This window comes from Aotus nancymaae, unplaced genomic scaffold (genome assembly GCF_030222135.1).
Source record: "Aotus nancymaae isolate 86718 unplaced genomic scaffold, 86718_ANA_hifiasm-v0.15.2.pri h1tg000253l, whole genome shotgun sequence".
NCBI classification, from domain to species: Eukaryota; Metazoa; Chordata; class Mammalia; order Primates; family Aotidae; genus Aotus; species Aotus nancymaae.
Window position 1 is genome coordinate 593692 of NW_026988668.1, and position 14580 is coordinate 608271.

The 14580-nt window shown below is 52.4% G+C and overlaps 1 protein-coding gene across 8 annotated transcripts in view; it reads left to right on the top strand.

Moving 5' to 3' along the window:
• Window positions 1–14580, top strand: part of ATP9B (ATPase phospholipid transporting 9B (putative)) — a 288436-nt gene that overhangs the window by 252509 nt on the left and 21347 nt on the right. For all 8 annotated transcript variants that reach the window (XM_064371986.1, XM_064371987.1, XM_064371988.1 and 5 more), the window contains 8 exons: window positions 613–696; window positions 1001–1171; window positions 4481–4579; window positions 6314–6403; window positions 8248–8392; window positions 8590–8654; window positions 11953–12108; window positions 12275–12339. In XM_064371986.1, the coding sequence (XP_064228056.1) occupies window positions 613–696; window positions 1001–1171; window positions 4481–4579; window positions 6314–6403; window positions 8248–8392; window positions 8590–8654; window positions 11953–12108; window positions 12275–12339 (875 nt within the window). The remainder of the gene's footprint in view (window positions 1–612; window positions 697–1000; window positions 1172–4480; window positions 4580–6313; window positions 6404–8247; window positions 8393–8589; window positions 8655–11952; window positions 12109–12274; window positions 12340–14580) is intronic.

Here is a 14580-nt window from a genome sequence, read left to right on the forward strand (position 1 = left end):
CTGCATGCAACCCCAATGCCCTCCCTGGCACCAGGAACTTCCCACCCTCCATACCCAGCACTGCTGTGTGTGCCCCCGATGCCCTCTGGCACCAGGAGTTCCCCTCACCCCATCCCCAGCACTGCCACGTGCACCCCCATGTGTGCTTGCTACATGCAGTGTGGTGTCCACACTCTGGAGTGGTGGTGTTCTAAGGATTCAGGATATGGTTTTTTGAAAAGCCTGTGTTGTAGAAAGAAGCTCTGCTGGGCACCAGGAGAGCCCCGGCGGGGTGTGCCCCACCTCCATCCAGAGTCTTTGCCTCTCCAGTGAAGGGGTCAGTGGGATTAGAGATACCAGACAGGTGCTAAGGTTAAAAGGATACCTTGTCCTTAAAGACGGTTCTCTGAGGTTAAAAGGATACATTGTCCGGAAAGGCAGTTCTCTGAGGTTAAAAGGATACTTTGTCCATAAAGGCGGTTCTCTGCTGAGTCATCTCTGGCCTTGGTGATGAAGGTAGGGTGCAGGGCATGAGAGCAGGTCACCAGCAGTCAGAGTGGTGCTGCCCCGGCCCCACACATGGCTGCAGGGACTCTGCGGGACCCACCCGTGACTCGGCCTCTCCTTTTCCAGTGCGGAAACATGGCACGCGAAGGACTGCGGACGCTTGTGGTTGCAAAGAAGTCGCTGACGGAAGAGCAGTACCAGGACTTTGAGGTGAGCTGACTCCCAGCCACCCCATCCTCCCACTGAAATTAGTTCTTCCTGTCTTTGTATGAAATTCGAGCTGGGGTTGCTGTAGTGTAGGAGTGAAGGCAGCTTCACTCAGCAGGAGCATGGGGTGATCCTCTGCATTTCTGCTTCCAACACTTCTCCAGTCTGCTGGGAAAGGAGGGTCACAGAAGCAAAGAAGTGCCCGTTTCCTTAGAATTGTGCTTGATAACTCCTAAATATCAACAGTCCAGCCGAGCTGAGTACACGCAGAGCATGTGCACACAGGCGTCTCCGCCTCTGTCCCCAGAACCGATACACTCAAGCCAAGCTGAGCATGCACGACAGGACCCTCAAGGTGGCCGCGGTAGTCGAGAGCCTGGAGAGGGAGATGGAGCTGCTGTGCCTCACGGGTGTGGAGGACCAGCTGCAGGCGGACGTGCGGCCCACGCTGGAGATGCTGCGTAATGCCGGGATCAAGGTACCCTGGGCTCACCCCCAGCGGGCCGTGCTGCTTTTGCTGAAGCAAACAGTGCTTTTCCTTGGGCACGCTGATGTGTGAAACTCTGAGCTGTGTAAGCAGAGCTGCCCATGAGCTCCCCTCCTTCCTCAGGGACATCTGCAGCTTGAGCAAACGCAAATCCCCACGCCGTCCCACTCCAGACCTTCCTCTCTACACCTCTTCCCTCTCCAGACACCCCAGCCTTTCTGAAGAGGAGCCTTGGCCCTGGCCCTCACAATGTCAAACCTGCCATGTGCCATTTCCCAGGGATGGTTATGTACCCCTCACAGGATGCATGGGGCCAGTGCCCGCAGCACCTGGCAGAACCCTGCATCTGGCAAGGCTGGGCCGCTGCGTTCCCTGTGGAGCCTGGCCCCCTCCTGCCAGAGCCTGTGTGCCTCCCCTGTGAGCTCTCACTGCCCTGGTACGTCCAATGTGGCGGCACGTGTTCCGTGAGGTGGGAGTGCGTGAGAATTCAGACCTCATGTGGGCTTTGCCTTCATTCTCAGATAAATTGTGCCACATTTGGAATCATCTCTTGCTTCAGGGCATATTAGAGTTGAGAATCTAGAATATTCAGACATGCACTACATCCATTCATTTTCTTGATGTTTTTGAAGGAGTAATGCATCCACATTGACATAAACTCAGCACAAAGGGACGAAGGGACGCCCGGTGGAAGCTGCTGCTTACTGCTGCTCAGCCCCTGGGCTCAGCAGCAAGAACCCGTCCCAGAGACGCCTGGACGTGCGGGGCAGGCCTGAAGCTGCTTGTCCTCCCTCTGGCTCTGTGTTCTTTCCCAGCACCTTCTCTGTAGCTGGAGGACACGCTCTCCATCTCTGCTGCGTGGCTTGTGCCTCCACCCCCACCGTGCTCCCAGCAGGCAGCGCCCGCCTTCCCCGTGCTCCCAGCAGGCAGCACCCGCCTTCCCTGTGCTCCCAGCAGGCAGCGCCCGCCATCCCCGTGCTCCCAGCAGGCAGTGCCCCCTTCCCCGTGCTCCCAGCAGGCAGTGCCCCATCTCATCCAGCTGTGTGGTCCTTGGCAGTTTAAATATGATGTCTGCGAAATTTGAGTGTTTTTCTTGGATGGGAGAGGTGAGGCATCCTGACCGTGCTTCTCGGTGGTTCCCCCCGGATGCCGTGTAGCAGGGCGCACACTCCCTGCCCACTGACCTGCTCTCTGCTTCTTTCATTTACTGATGTGTCCTTTTCCCGTATAGGGGAAATTAGCACTTGTGGTGTAAGTTTCATTTTTCAGGAGCTTTTCTCATATGTTCTCACTGAAGCTATATGGTCAACTCCCGGTTGGTTAGGATAATTTTAGCACCGCCTCAAGGACCTGGGGCTCAGAATGGAAAAAGTGTAACTGGTGTTGAAGAGACAAGCTGTGTAGCCAGACTAGAGGGACAGAACTGAAGGATGGTGTCAGAAGTCAGATCAGAAAGCCATCCCCCAAGTCTCGATGAAGATGCTGGGCTGTAGACAGAAAATAGGCGTCGGTCTCCCTCACTCTCTGAAAGTCTGCAGGGCTGAGACTCAGAAGATGTGATATACATTTGAGATCGCAGTAGGAAGTATGTCACGAGGCTATATCTGGTGTCAGAGTAATTGTTCACGTAGGAATTCAAAATTACAAGAGAAAATTCTGACTCAGGAAGTTTAGATTACTAGACTTAATTGTTTTGTACAGCCAAAACGTTGAATGAAGAAGTTTGATTAACAAGAGCAGATGAGCCGGTGTGGTGCCGTGTGCCTGGGATCCCAGCTACTCAGGAGGCTGAGGCGGGGGCTCACGGGAGCCCCGGAGTTCATGGCAAGACCCTTCTGTACTGGACATGTGAATGAGCGAGCAGATGACCCACGCATGTCACCGTAACTTAGTGGTCAACTTACCTCAGTCTACTTCTTACTCTATATGTGCTAGATTACTAGTTTATTAAAGTAGTCAATATCCCTTATAGTAAAATTTGGATATTTACATTAATTGTTTGCTAAGTTATAAGAGTTAAAAACTTTCTCGAGTTCTGCTCTCTATTCTGTACGTGATGCCAAGAACTCCGAGGTGGTTTTCAGCTGGACCTCCCTGCGTTTCCTGAGCTGCGCTAAGGCTGCCGCAGTGCTGCTGCTTCAGCGTTGTCGTGGTAGCGTCATGATCTTCGGTCCAGTAAATCAGTATGTCTGTAAAATAAACAAAAAGCACAAATCTTAGACCTTGAGAAGAGCCCCAGGCAGAATGTGCTTAAGCAGATAATCGGTACAATGTAGAAGTTTTTTGTTTTGTTTCCAAAAATGCATATTTCAATATGATACATAAGAAACGAGAAATTCAGCTAATGAGAATATGACTTGAAGTTCTTTGCTGTTATGTATATCAAACATCCTGTCACGTATTAAATATCCTGAGATTTTACTCTCTTTATTATCTAGGGATATATAAGATGGGCGTGGGTATGCAGTTTTTAAATATAAAGTTACCACTATTTGACATAAACAACTTTTGGCTTGACTGTGGGCCATTTACCCATTGAACCTCTGCTTCCAACTGAAAAACTAGCGAACTACAGTAAAGGTCTTCGTGAGCCTCCTAGCCTGGCAGACCCTGGTCGTGTGCCGCCTGGGCAGACCTGTGTGCTTGGTGTGGAATGCTGGGTGGACAGCGCCTTTGACACTCACGGCTATCCTTATGAGACTTGGCCTGCGCGTGCCAGGCCGGGTGTTACTCACGTGCCGCCGCGTCTCAGCTGCTGTACCTGCATCACTGTGATCTCACTTGTTTCAGCTAAGCCAGCTCAGATACCGTTTGGTTGTGGTTGAAAGTAGGGAACGTGACCTTGTTTCAGTCTGCATTGCCTCCTCTTCTGCAGCCATCACCACCATCCACCTCCAGAGCTGATCCATCTTCCTACACAGAAATGCTGTCCATCTCCCCACCCCCTTCCCCCAGACCCTGGCACCCACGTCTACTTGCTTCTCTATGGATTGGATGGCTCTAGGGACCGCATGTAAATGGAACCACACAGTATGTGTCCTTTGGTGACTGGCTTCTTTCACTCAGCACAGTGTCCTCAAGGTTGATCCACACTGCAGCCTGTGTCAGAATTTCCACCCTTTTTAAGGCTGAGTAATACTCCATCGTATGTCTGGAGCACATTTTGCTTCTCCGTGTGTCTGTTGATGGACACCTGGGTTGCTTCCGCCTTTTGGCTGTGGGGAATAAGGCTGCTGTGAGATGCCGGGGATGAGCGCGTCCTTGTCTTGTCGAGGCTCACCAGCTGCAGTTGCTTCCTAGGTATGGATGCTAACGGGCGACAAGCTGGAGACAGCCACTTGCGTCGCCCAAAGCTCACGCCTGGTGCCTCGGACACAGGACACTCACATCTTCAGACGGGTAAGTACGTATCTTAATCACTTCAAATTTTTGAACGTTTGTCTCACAAATAAAGCCTGTTGTTTTTGTCAAGATAGATATGTAATTATTAATTACTAAATATCTTTTTAAATGAAGTATTGTAATTGTTTTCTTGATTTATGAAAGCATGTTAAAAATAGATGTTTTTAGACACATACATCAATTATGATCAAAAGCTGCTTTTTGGCAGCACGAACAAGCTCTAAGTTCAAAGGTGTTTCTCGGTTATATTATTATTTTTTGCTATTTTAAAAGAGACATACTGCAATCATTTTCAATTTGTAAAAATGTATATTGATGAAAAATTACGTTATTCTACCATTTATACACAGTACGTGTTGTCCAGCGCTGCTGTTGTGAAACAAGCCAGAAATGCAGAATAGGAATATGTTCTTAATCGCTGCCATTTTCAGAGCGAGTGCGGCCTTAATTCGTTCAAAGAAAATTAATACAAATGATGTAGGTTTATATGTTTACTGTATGTATTAGTTATGACTAAATTTAATTCAAACAAAAAATTAAAGTTTCTTGGGTCTTGATTGATAGTGGGTGAGCAGACATTCTGCGTCTGTGTCTGCTCTAAATGAAGCACTTGTACCTACAGGAGTTATTTGAATACAATTTACATGTAAATGTAGTGTGTTTTGAAGCATCAGAATCACAAATTAGGCCCTGAAGACTACTATTTGCAATTAAATTATTAATGCTTCTGATAAAACTTCAGATCAGTTTTTGTTGACTTTTCAGTGTTATAGCACCACAAATTAAATTGTTCACAATAAAACCTACCTATTTAAAGATGAGTCTGAGATTGTTAATTTGAACCACATGAAGCTTTTAATTTATTTCAGTCCTATTATTAGGACTATTAATATATCATTTCTTTCGTGCTCCATGAAATCTCTGCAGAAAGAATGTGAAAAACCAGTTACATTGGCTTTTCGAAATGTTTCTGGTTCTAAAATGAATGATATTTCGAGATTATGACTTATTTTTACCCCTTTAGGTTTTTTTAAAAATCCCTCAGACACTGAATAAAAACTACGGGAATAAGTTGAAACCCACGGCAGAGACAGTGCAGGCAATTAAGTATTTTGCATTATTTGACCTGTTGTGGAAAGCAGTGTGTTTACGTAACGCCTTGGTTTCAGACCAGCCTGTCTCTCGCCCGGTGTGTGGCGATGAGCAGCTCATTCCCTGGGCTCTGGTGCTCTGACGGGCGGGCGCCTCCTTCTGCAGAGCTGCGTACGTGGTGCTGCAACTCAGTGACTCAGCAGCACTGCCCCCACACCAGCGTACCCCTGCCTGTCACTCTGTTAAATCATCGCCTCATGGAAATTACAAGAAAATTCTTCATTGTTATCATTGTATGTTAAGGGAGTGTATTTATCAAAGCCAATTAATTACCCTCCCAAACTGTCCAGAAGGTGATTATTAACTCGTAGGCACCCTTGACGTAAAATCTCACCAGAGCGGTGATTCCACTGTGTTCTTCACTGTAAGTGTCCTGCTGCAGTTGCTGAGAGGGTAGACACCCCAGCACTGCCAGAGGGACTGGAGAGGACCTTCTTCTAGGTCCAAATACTGAAAGTCCTTTGCTTTTCGATAGTAAGCGCAAAACATTCCACTGTGACTGCAAATCATGCCCTGTTCTCTGTGCCTCTAATTTAGACAACATTTTAACTGGGGATTCTTTTTTCTCCCTTAATGGAGGTAACCAGTCGGGGAGAGGCACATTTGGAGCTGAATGCATTTAGAAGGAAGCATGATTGTGCCTTGGTTATCTCTGGGGACTCTCTGGAGGTAAGGCTGGACCCTGAGTACATGTCTTTCTGTCTGTGTCTCTGAGGCAAGGATGGACCGCGAGTGAGTACTGTCTGTCTATCTGTGTCTCTGAAGCAGGGCTGGTCCCTGGCCGAGTGTCTGTCTGTGTCTCTGAGGCAAGGCTGGTATCCTGAGTGGGTACATGTCTGTCTGTCTGTCTGTCTGTCTGTGTCTCTGAAGCAAGGCTGGTCCCTGTCTGTCTGTCTATCTGTGTCCCTGAGGCAAGGCTGGTCCCTGGCCGAATGTCTGTCTGTCTGTCCAAGGCAGGGCTGATTCCTTTGCGAGTGTGTCTGTCTTTCCATTCCCATGCGTCAAGCGTTTCTTGAGGAAGTGCTTTTGCCCGTTTGTACAATTTTGAGGCAGTTTTCCATTTCGCAGCAGTGGTGTCTGCCGCTCGAAAGCAACTGCAGCTGGGGAGGTGTCAGGGTTGGCCCGGTGATTGCTACTCCTCCTTTAGACAGAGAGAGCCTGAAACATTGTGCAGGAGGCCAGGGAGAGAGCCTGAAACGTTCTGAAGGAGGCCTAGGGAGAGAGCCTGAAACGTTCTGCAGGAGGCCCGGGGGGAGAGCCTGAAACATTGTGCAGGAGGCCCGGGGAGAGAGCCTGAAACGTTCTGAAGGAGGCCTAGGGAGAGAGCCTGAAACGTTCTGCAGGAGGCCCGGGGGGAGAGCCTGAAACATTGTGCAGGAGGCCCGGGGAGAGAGCCTGAAACGTTCTGAAGGAGGCCTAGGGAGAGAGCCTGAAACGTTCTGCAGGAGGCCCGGGGAGAGAGCCTGAAACGTTCTGCAGGAGGCCAGGGAGAGAGCCTGAAACGTTCTGCAGGAGGCCCGGGGAGAGAGCCTGAAACGTTCTGCAGGAGGCCAGGGAGAGAGCCTGAAACGTTGTGCAGGAGGCTCGGGGGAGAGCCTGAAATGTTCTACAGGAGGCCAGGGAGAGAGCCTGAAACGTTGTGCAGGAGGCCCGGGGGGAGAGCCTGAAATGTTCTGCAGGAGGCCAGGGAGAGAGCCTGAAACATTCTGCAGGAGGCTCGGGGGAGAGCCTGGAACGTTCTGCAGGAGGCCGGGGAGAGAGCCTGAAACATTCTGCAGGAGGCTCGGGGGAGAGCCTGGAACGTTCTGCAGGAGGCCGGGGAGATAGCCACTGGAGCCTGCCCAGCGCCTGGGTTCTGGCTCTTTGTACGTTCCACGTCATGTCCACTGAAGCAGGAATGTCCAAAGTAGCTTCATGCCGCGCTTCCCTCATGTGTGGCCCCAGTTGAGGGAACTGTGGCACCAGGGCTGGTGGGAACCTCTCCCTGCACAGCTTTTGCACAGGCTTCTGGACGTAATTGTCCCAGACCTCTGTGTTGCTAGCATCCCCAGAGCAAGCACTCCAAGAAATGTGGCAAAAGCTGTCTGAGAACGCCACTGGTGGGTCACATGACGTTGTTCAAGAAAGTGACTAAGGCAGCCTGGATTCCAGGGGAGGGGATCAGACGCCTCCCTCAGCAAAGACGTAGCCTAGGCTGTATTGCTCTGTCTCATCTACTGCGGGCTTAAGACCAGAAGGCCGTGTCGGAGCTCAAGGCACAGAGCATTCTCTCTGGTACTTCAAGTGGAAGAGCGTCCCTGGGCAGGAGGTTCCGTGCTATATAGAATTTCTTCCCATGATTTTCAGATTTTGCCCTGCCTGTGAGTCTCATGAAATGATTCACAGAATACTGAAAGGTTGGGAGCTGTGGCGTCTGTTGGATTTGCGCCCCGGGTTTTGCACTTTCTGCATGACACAAGTCTGGGACAGTGTTGTCGACAGTAAGGCAAAATCACCCATGCTCTGTTTTCCAGGTTTGTCTAAAGTACTACGAGCACGAATTTATGGAGCTGGCCTGCCAGTGCCCCGCCGTGGTGTGCTGCCGCTGCTCGCCCACCCAGAAGGCCTGCATCGTGACGCTGCTGCAGCAGCACACGGGGAGACGCACCTGCGCCGTTGGTGAGCGCCGCCCCGCTCACGGGAGGCCTCTGGAGAAGCCCGCGGCCTGACACTGATGGCCACGCTTCCTTCCACCCCGAAACTAGATTGAGTCCATCTCCATTAATGGAAGTTTCTGAAATAGCTTCTGATGGTAAAAACGAAAAACATGATGATGGATGGGGTTTTATTTTATCTCGCAACTTTTCGTTTCACAGGTGATGGAGGAAATGATGTAAGCATGATTCAGGCAGCGGACTGTGGGATTGGGATTGAGGGAAAGGTAGGTTTGCCCTTTGGTCTCTCAACATATCAGCACACATCAACATGACTCAGCACATGCTGGGTCATTGTACACTCAGCACCTACTCAGTCAGCACACATCAGCACGTGCTCGGCACACACTCGGTCAGCACACGTCAGCGCACGCTCGGTCGGCACACATCAGCGCATGCTCAGCACACACTCGGTCAGTGCACATCAGCACATGCTGGGTCATTGTACACTCAGCACCTACTCAGTCAGCACACATCAGCACGTGCTCGGCACACGCTCGGTCAGCACACGTCAGCGCACGCTCGGTCAGCACACATCAGCGCATGCTCAGCACACACTCGGTCAGTGCACATCAGCACATGCTGGGTCATTGTACACTCAGCACCTACCCAGTCAGCACACATCAGCACGTGCTCGGCACACGCTCGGTCAGCACACGTCAGCGCACGCTCGGTCGGCACACATCAGCGCATGCTCAGCACACACTCGGTCAGTGCACATCAGCACATGCTGGGTCATTGTACACTCAGCACCTACCCAGTCAGCACACATCAGCACGTGCTCGGCACACGCTCGGTCAGCACACGTCAGCGCACGCTCGGTCAGCACACATCAGCGCATGCTCAGCACACACTCGGTCAGTGCACATCAGCACATGCTGGGTCATTGTACACTCAGCACCTACCCAGTCAGCACACATCAGCACGTGCTCGGCACACGCTCGGTCAGCACACGTCAGCGCACGCTCGGTAAGCACACGTCAGCGCACGCTCGGTCAGCACACATCAGCGCATGCTCAGCACACACTCAGTCAGTGCACATCAGGACATGCTGGGTCATTGTACACTCAGCACCTACTCAGTCAGCACACATCAGCATGTCCTCGGCACACGCTCGGTCAGCACACGTCAGCGCATGCTCAGCACACACTCGGTCAGTGCACATCAGGACATGCTGGGTCATTGTACACTCAGCACCTACTCAGTCAGCACATATCAGCACGTCCTCGGCACACGCTCGGTCAGCACACGTCAGCGCACGCTTGGTCAGCACACATCAGGACATGCTGGGTCATTGTACACTCAGCACCTACTCAGTCAGCACACATCAGCACGTGCTCGGCACACACTCGGTCAGCACACGTCAGCACGTGCTCAGTGCACTCGGTCAGCACACGTCAGCATGTACTCAACACACGGTCAGCGCATGCTCAGCGCACACTCGGTCAGCGCACGCTCGGTTGGCACACATCAGGGCGTACTCAGCACACACTCGGTCAGCGCACGTCAGCACATACACTGTCAGCACACGTCAGCACGTGCTCAGCACACACTCGGTCAGCACGTACTCGGTCAGTGCACGTCAGCGCATGCTCAGCACACACTCCGTCAGCACGTACTCGGTCAGCACACGTCAGCATGTGCTCAGCACGTACTCGGTCAGCGCACGTCAGCGCGTGCTCAGCGCACACTCGATCAGCACACGTCAGCATGTGCTCAGCACGTACTTGGTCAGCGCACGTCAGCACGTGCTCAGCGCACACTCGGTCAGCACACGTCAGCATGTGCTCAGCACGTACTCGGTCAGCGCATGTCAGCACGTGCTCAGCACACACTCGGTCAGCACACGTCAGCATGTGCTCAGCACGTACTTGGTCAGCGCACGTCAGCACGTGCTCAGCGCACACTCGGTCAGCACACGTCAGCATGTGCTCAGCACGTACTTGGTCAGCGCACGTCAGCACGTGCTCAGCGCACACTCGGTCAGCACACGTCAGCATGTGCTCAGCACGTACTCGGTCAGCGCATGTCAGCACGTGCTCAGCACACACTCGGTCAGCACACGTCAGCATGTGCTCAGCATGTACTTGGTCAGTGCATGTCAGCGCGTGCTCAGCGCACGCTCGATCAGCACGTACTCGGTCAGCGCACGTCAGCGCGTGCTTAGCGCACACTCAGTCAGCACGTACTCGGTCAGCACGTCAGCACGTGCCCAGCGCACACTCGGTCAGCACACGTCAGCACATGCTCAGCACACACTCGGTCAGCATGTACTCAGTCAGCACATGTCAGCATGTGCTCGGCACACGCTTGGTCAGCACGTGCTCGGCACACGCTTGGTCAGCACGTACTCAGCACACATCAGCACGTGCTCAGCACACACTCAGTCAGCACGTACTCGGTCAGCACACGTCAGCACATGCTCGGCACACACTCGGTCAGCACCTACTTGGTCAGTGCACATCAGCACATAGTGCACAGTCATCAGCACACACTTGACACATGCTCGGTGAAGGTGCACTTGGTCAACACGTGTGGTCAGCACATCCTGAAGAGTCTGGTGTGTGCTGGGCACTGAGCTGTACATTTGAGTGAAGGAGGAATTGGTCAGAGTCCCCCGCTTTGACCCCACATTTCATAAAGACGATCCTGCCACGTGCATTAGAGCCCAGCCCTCAGCGCCCTTGCTGTTGGCAGAGTGGCTGGCAGGAAGGTGTCACTCATAGTCACCTGCCCCAGTGCTCAGCTCAGATGTTAGCAAACCCCTCAGAGAGCCTTTTCGTGGCTGCCCTCCTGTTTCACACACGCCATTCTCTGGGTAGTTGCCTGTGTCTGACTGAGCTGTAGTTTGAGGTTTGCCTTCTGTGCCAGCCTTATTTATGTTACTCCTTTCTCCACAGTCACTTAAATATTAATACAAACATACCCAGAAAGACCTGGAAAATTAACCCAGCTCAAGCAAGCCTGGCTTTTTCCTTGGCTACTTCATTTTGTAATGCCTTATGGCAGTGTCGTGAAAGAGGAGATAGATTTTTTTTTTTAATAAGATAAAACAGAGAATTGTCTTGAAGAAGCCCAAGGTCACAGGGGCATCTTCTGACAGAGCTGACCCGCGCTCAGTTCACAGGGGCTCAGTTCACAGGGACTTAGATCACAGGGGCATCCTTCAACAGGGCTGGCCCGGGCTCAGATCACAGGGGCGTCCTCCCACAGTGCTGGCCCGGGATGTCCTCTGATAGTGCTGGCCTGGGCTCTGCTGCTCTGCTGACTCCTGTGACACCCTCGGGCTGTCGGAGCCGAGCTCTCCTGAAGTGTTTGAGAGAGCCCAGCTGGTGCTGGGGGCCTCCCTGCCCCTGTGCCTGAGACTGGCAGACCTGTCCCATCGACGCAGCTGAAGCTTTTAAAGTCCTGCAGACAGAACTTTGGTCTCGGTAAAATTAAGGCTAAGTTCTAAAACTCAGCTTTTGGAGTCTGATTTCCAGCGTCCACAGTGTTTGAAGAGGGCCCTGCATGCTTGTCTTTCAGGAGGGGAGGCAGGCCTCGCTGGCGGCCGACTTCTCCATCACACAGTTCCGGCACGTCGGCAGGCTGCTCATGGTGCACGGGCGGAACAGCTACAAGAGGTCGGCGGCACTCGGGCAGTTCGTCATGCACAGGGGCCTCATCATCTCCACCATGCAGGTACCGAGCCTTCTGTGCACGTGCCACGGAGGGCAGGGGCCGGGACGCTGGGAGAGGGCATTGCCAGGTGCTGCGGGAGTACCTGGGCTGTGCTTGGGAGTGAGAGGCCTGGTGCCAGCGGCTGCTGGGACTGACGGCTGTCTTTGTCTGTGGGCTCTCTCTCCAGGCTGTGTTTTCCTCAGTCTTCTACTTCGCATCCGTCCCTTTGTACCAGGGCTTCCTCATGGTGGGGTAAGTGACACTCAGCACCTGCCAGCTCATCTAGGGGAGGACTTTTATTTTGAAAAGAAGGCCATATGTAGAAGATTTTGCTTTTGAGTCATTCCTGATGCAGTCATCGTTTAGAATGAATAATACTAACATAAAAACACTGTTTTACTTGGGTAAACTTCAAGATAGCACCTGTATACTTGTTCCTCCTGGGATTTTCTCATTAGGTTTTGTTTTCAAGTGAAAGCCATAGTATGTGTCAGGAATTGTGTTGGATCTGAGATTTTTAAAGGGTCCTGTGGCATAAGGAGGAGGGGCAGAGTGGCCACAGCCAGGCCCTCCCGGCTCTCTGCAGGCTGCCCCTCTCCCGGCTGGGGCTCGGCTTCATCCCGCTGTGGGACGTGGCCAGGCAGCAGCAAAGAACACACAGGAAGTGTGGGGACATTTCCTTAGATTTGGATGTGACATAGTGTGGCGTGCTTTGAACCAGATGCTGTCAGTCTCTCCCTGGCAGGAATGGAATCTCATTTTCAAAGATAACAGCACCAAGGCTGGGCACTTTGGGGGGCTGAGGTGGGCATGGGAGGAACACCTGAAGTCAGGAGTCCAAGACCATCCTGGCCAACATGGTGAAATCCTGTCTTACTAAAAATACTAAAATTAGCCAGGCACGGTGGCTCACGCCTGTAATCCCAGCACTTTGGGAGGCTGAGGCAGCTGGATCACCTGAGGTCAGGAGTTCAAAACCAGCCTGGCCAACATGGCAAAACCCAGTCTCTACTAAAAACACAAAAAATTAGCCAGGCATGGTGGTGGGCACCTGTAATCCTAGCTACTCAGGAGTCTGAGGCACAAGAATCACTTGAACCTGAGAGGTGGAGGTTGCAGTGAGCTGAGATCATGCCATTGCATACCAGCCTAGGAAACAGAGTCAGACTCCTTCTCAAAACAAAAAAGTAAAGCTAACAGCACCAGTGTCTTAGAAAGGGACACAAGAATTGCAGCAGGCAGGTGATGTGCGTTGAAAGCTGAGCTGATTTTGCCTACCGTGTCTGCAGAACAGGAACTTCCTGTGAAGAGAGAATCGGTGGGAAATTCTCATTTCTTCCTCCTCGGTGGTGATGCCTAGAAATGAAATCAGTGTGACTGATCGTGTTGGCAGCAAACTAAAAGCGGCCTCCCCTCTGCCGCTGACCTCCCTAACCTCTGCAAAGCTCATTCCCACCCTAACCAGGTTCCACCACACAAGGAGTCCCAGAAAATACTGTGATAGTAACAGCCGCTGGCCTCCATGCTCTCAGCATTGAACACACCTTTATCCTCACCTTGTCCCCACTTCATGTATGAGAAAAGTGAGAGACCCAGAGAGCTCAGGAACGCACACGTGGGCAGCCAGGCTCGGACCCGAGTGGTCGGGGCCGGCGCCGGGTGCCACTCCTCACCGTCACGCAGCTGCCGAGCTTCCTCCCGGCCCGCAGAGAAGACACAGAGTCCCTTCTCTCTGCAGAGCTCTTTTCAGTCCACATTTTAAACACAGTATCACCCGCAATCTCCCTGAATCCATTCCTCACGCGTTTAGCAGAATACAGGGAAACATTGGCCTGTGCATCTCTTAGGTTTTTGTTACACATGTGCGGTCCCTTAAGTCCCTGCTTCCCACGTGAGAGTCACTGAGAGGCACCCCGTCATCCTGAGCCGTCTGAGGAGCACTGCTGTGCACAGAGCCAGCCCTTGGCTCTGTGCTTTCCCTGTCTCCAGTCTTCAGGAACTCTCTGCCCTCCGGCCTCCACACGTGATGTCCCCTTGGCTAGACCACTGCCATATGTCCCCATTGTCCTTGCTTCCCTGGAGGCCCCAGCCCCCACGGCGCACCTTCACCCCCCCGCAGGCCACACAGCTGTAGCGCCAATTAGCGCCCTAGTCTCCTGCGTGCTCCACAAGGACAAGTCACAAGGTGTGTCAGGTCCTTGTACCTGCTGTGAGTTTGTCAGTGTGAACTTGAGTGCATGTGGATTTCAGAGGAGGACCAGGCTCTGGCAGATTCTAAAGCCTCAGGACAGCTGAGCTGTGGGGCTCACAGCTACCAAGACCCCTGGGGCACCTGCCTCAGACTCCATGTCCTTCACCTGCATGTTAGCACCATTCATCCCAAGGTATCAGGAGCCTGTCCTGTGGTCTTAAAAATAACTTTAGGCCAGATGCGGTGGCTCACGCCTGTAATCCCAGCACTTTGGGAGGCCGAGGCGGATGAATCACCTGAGG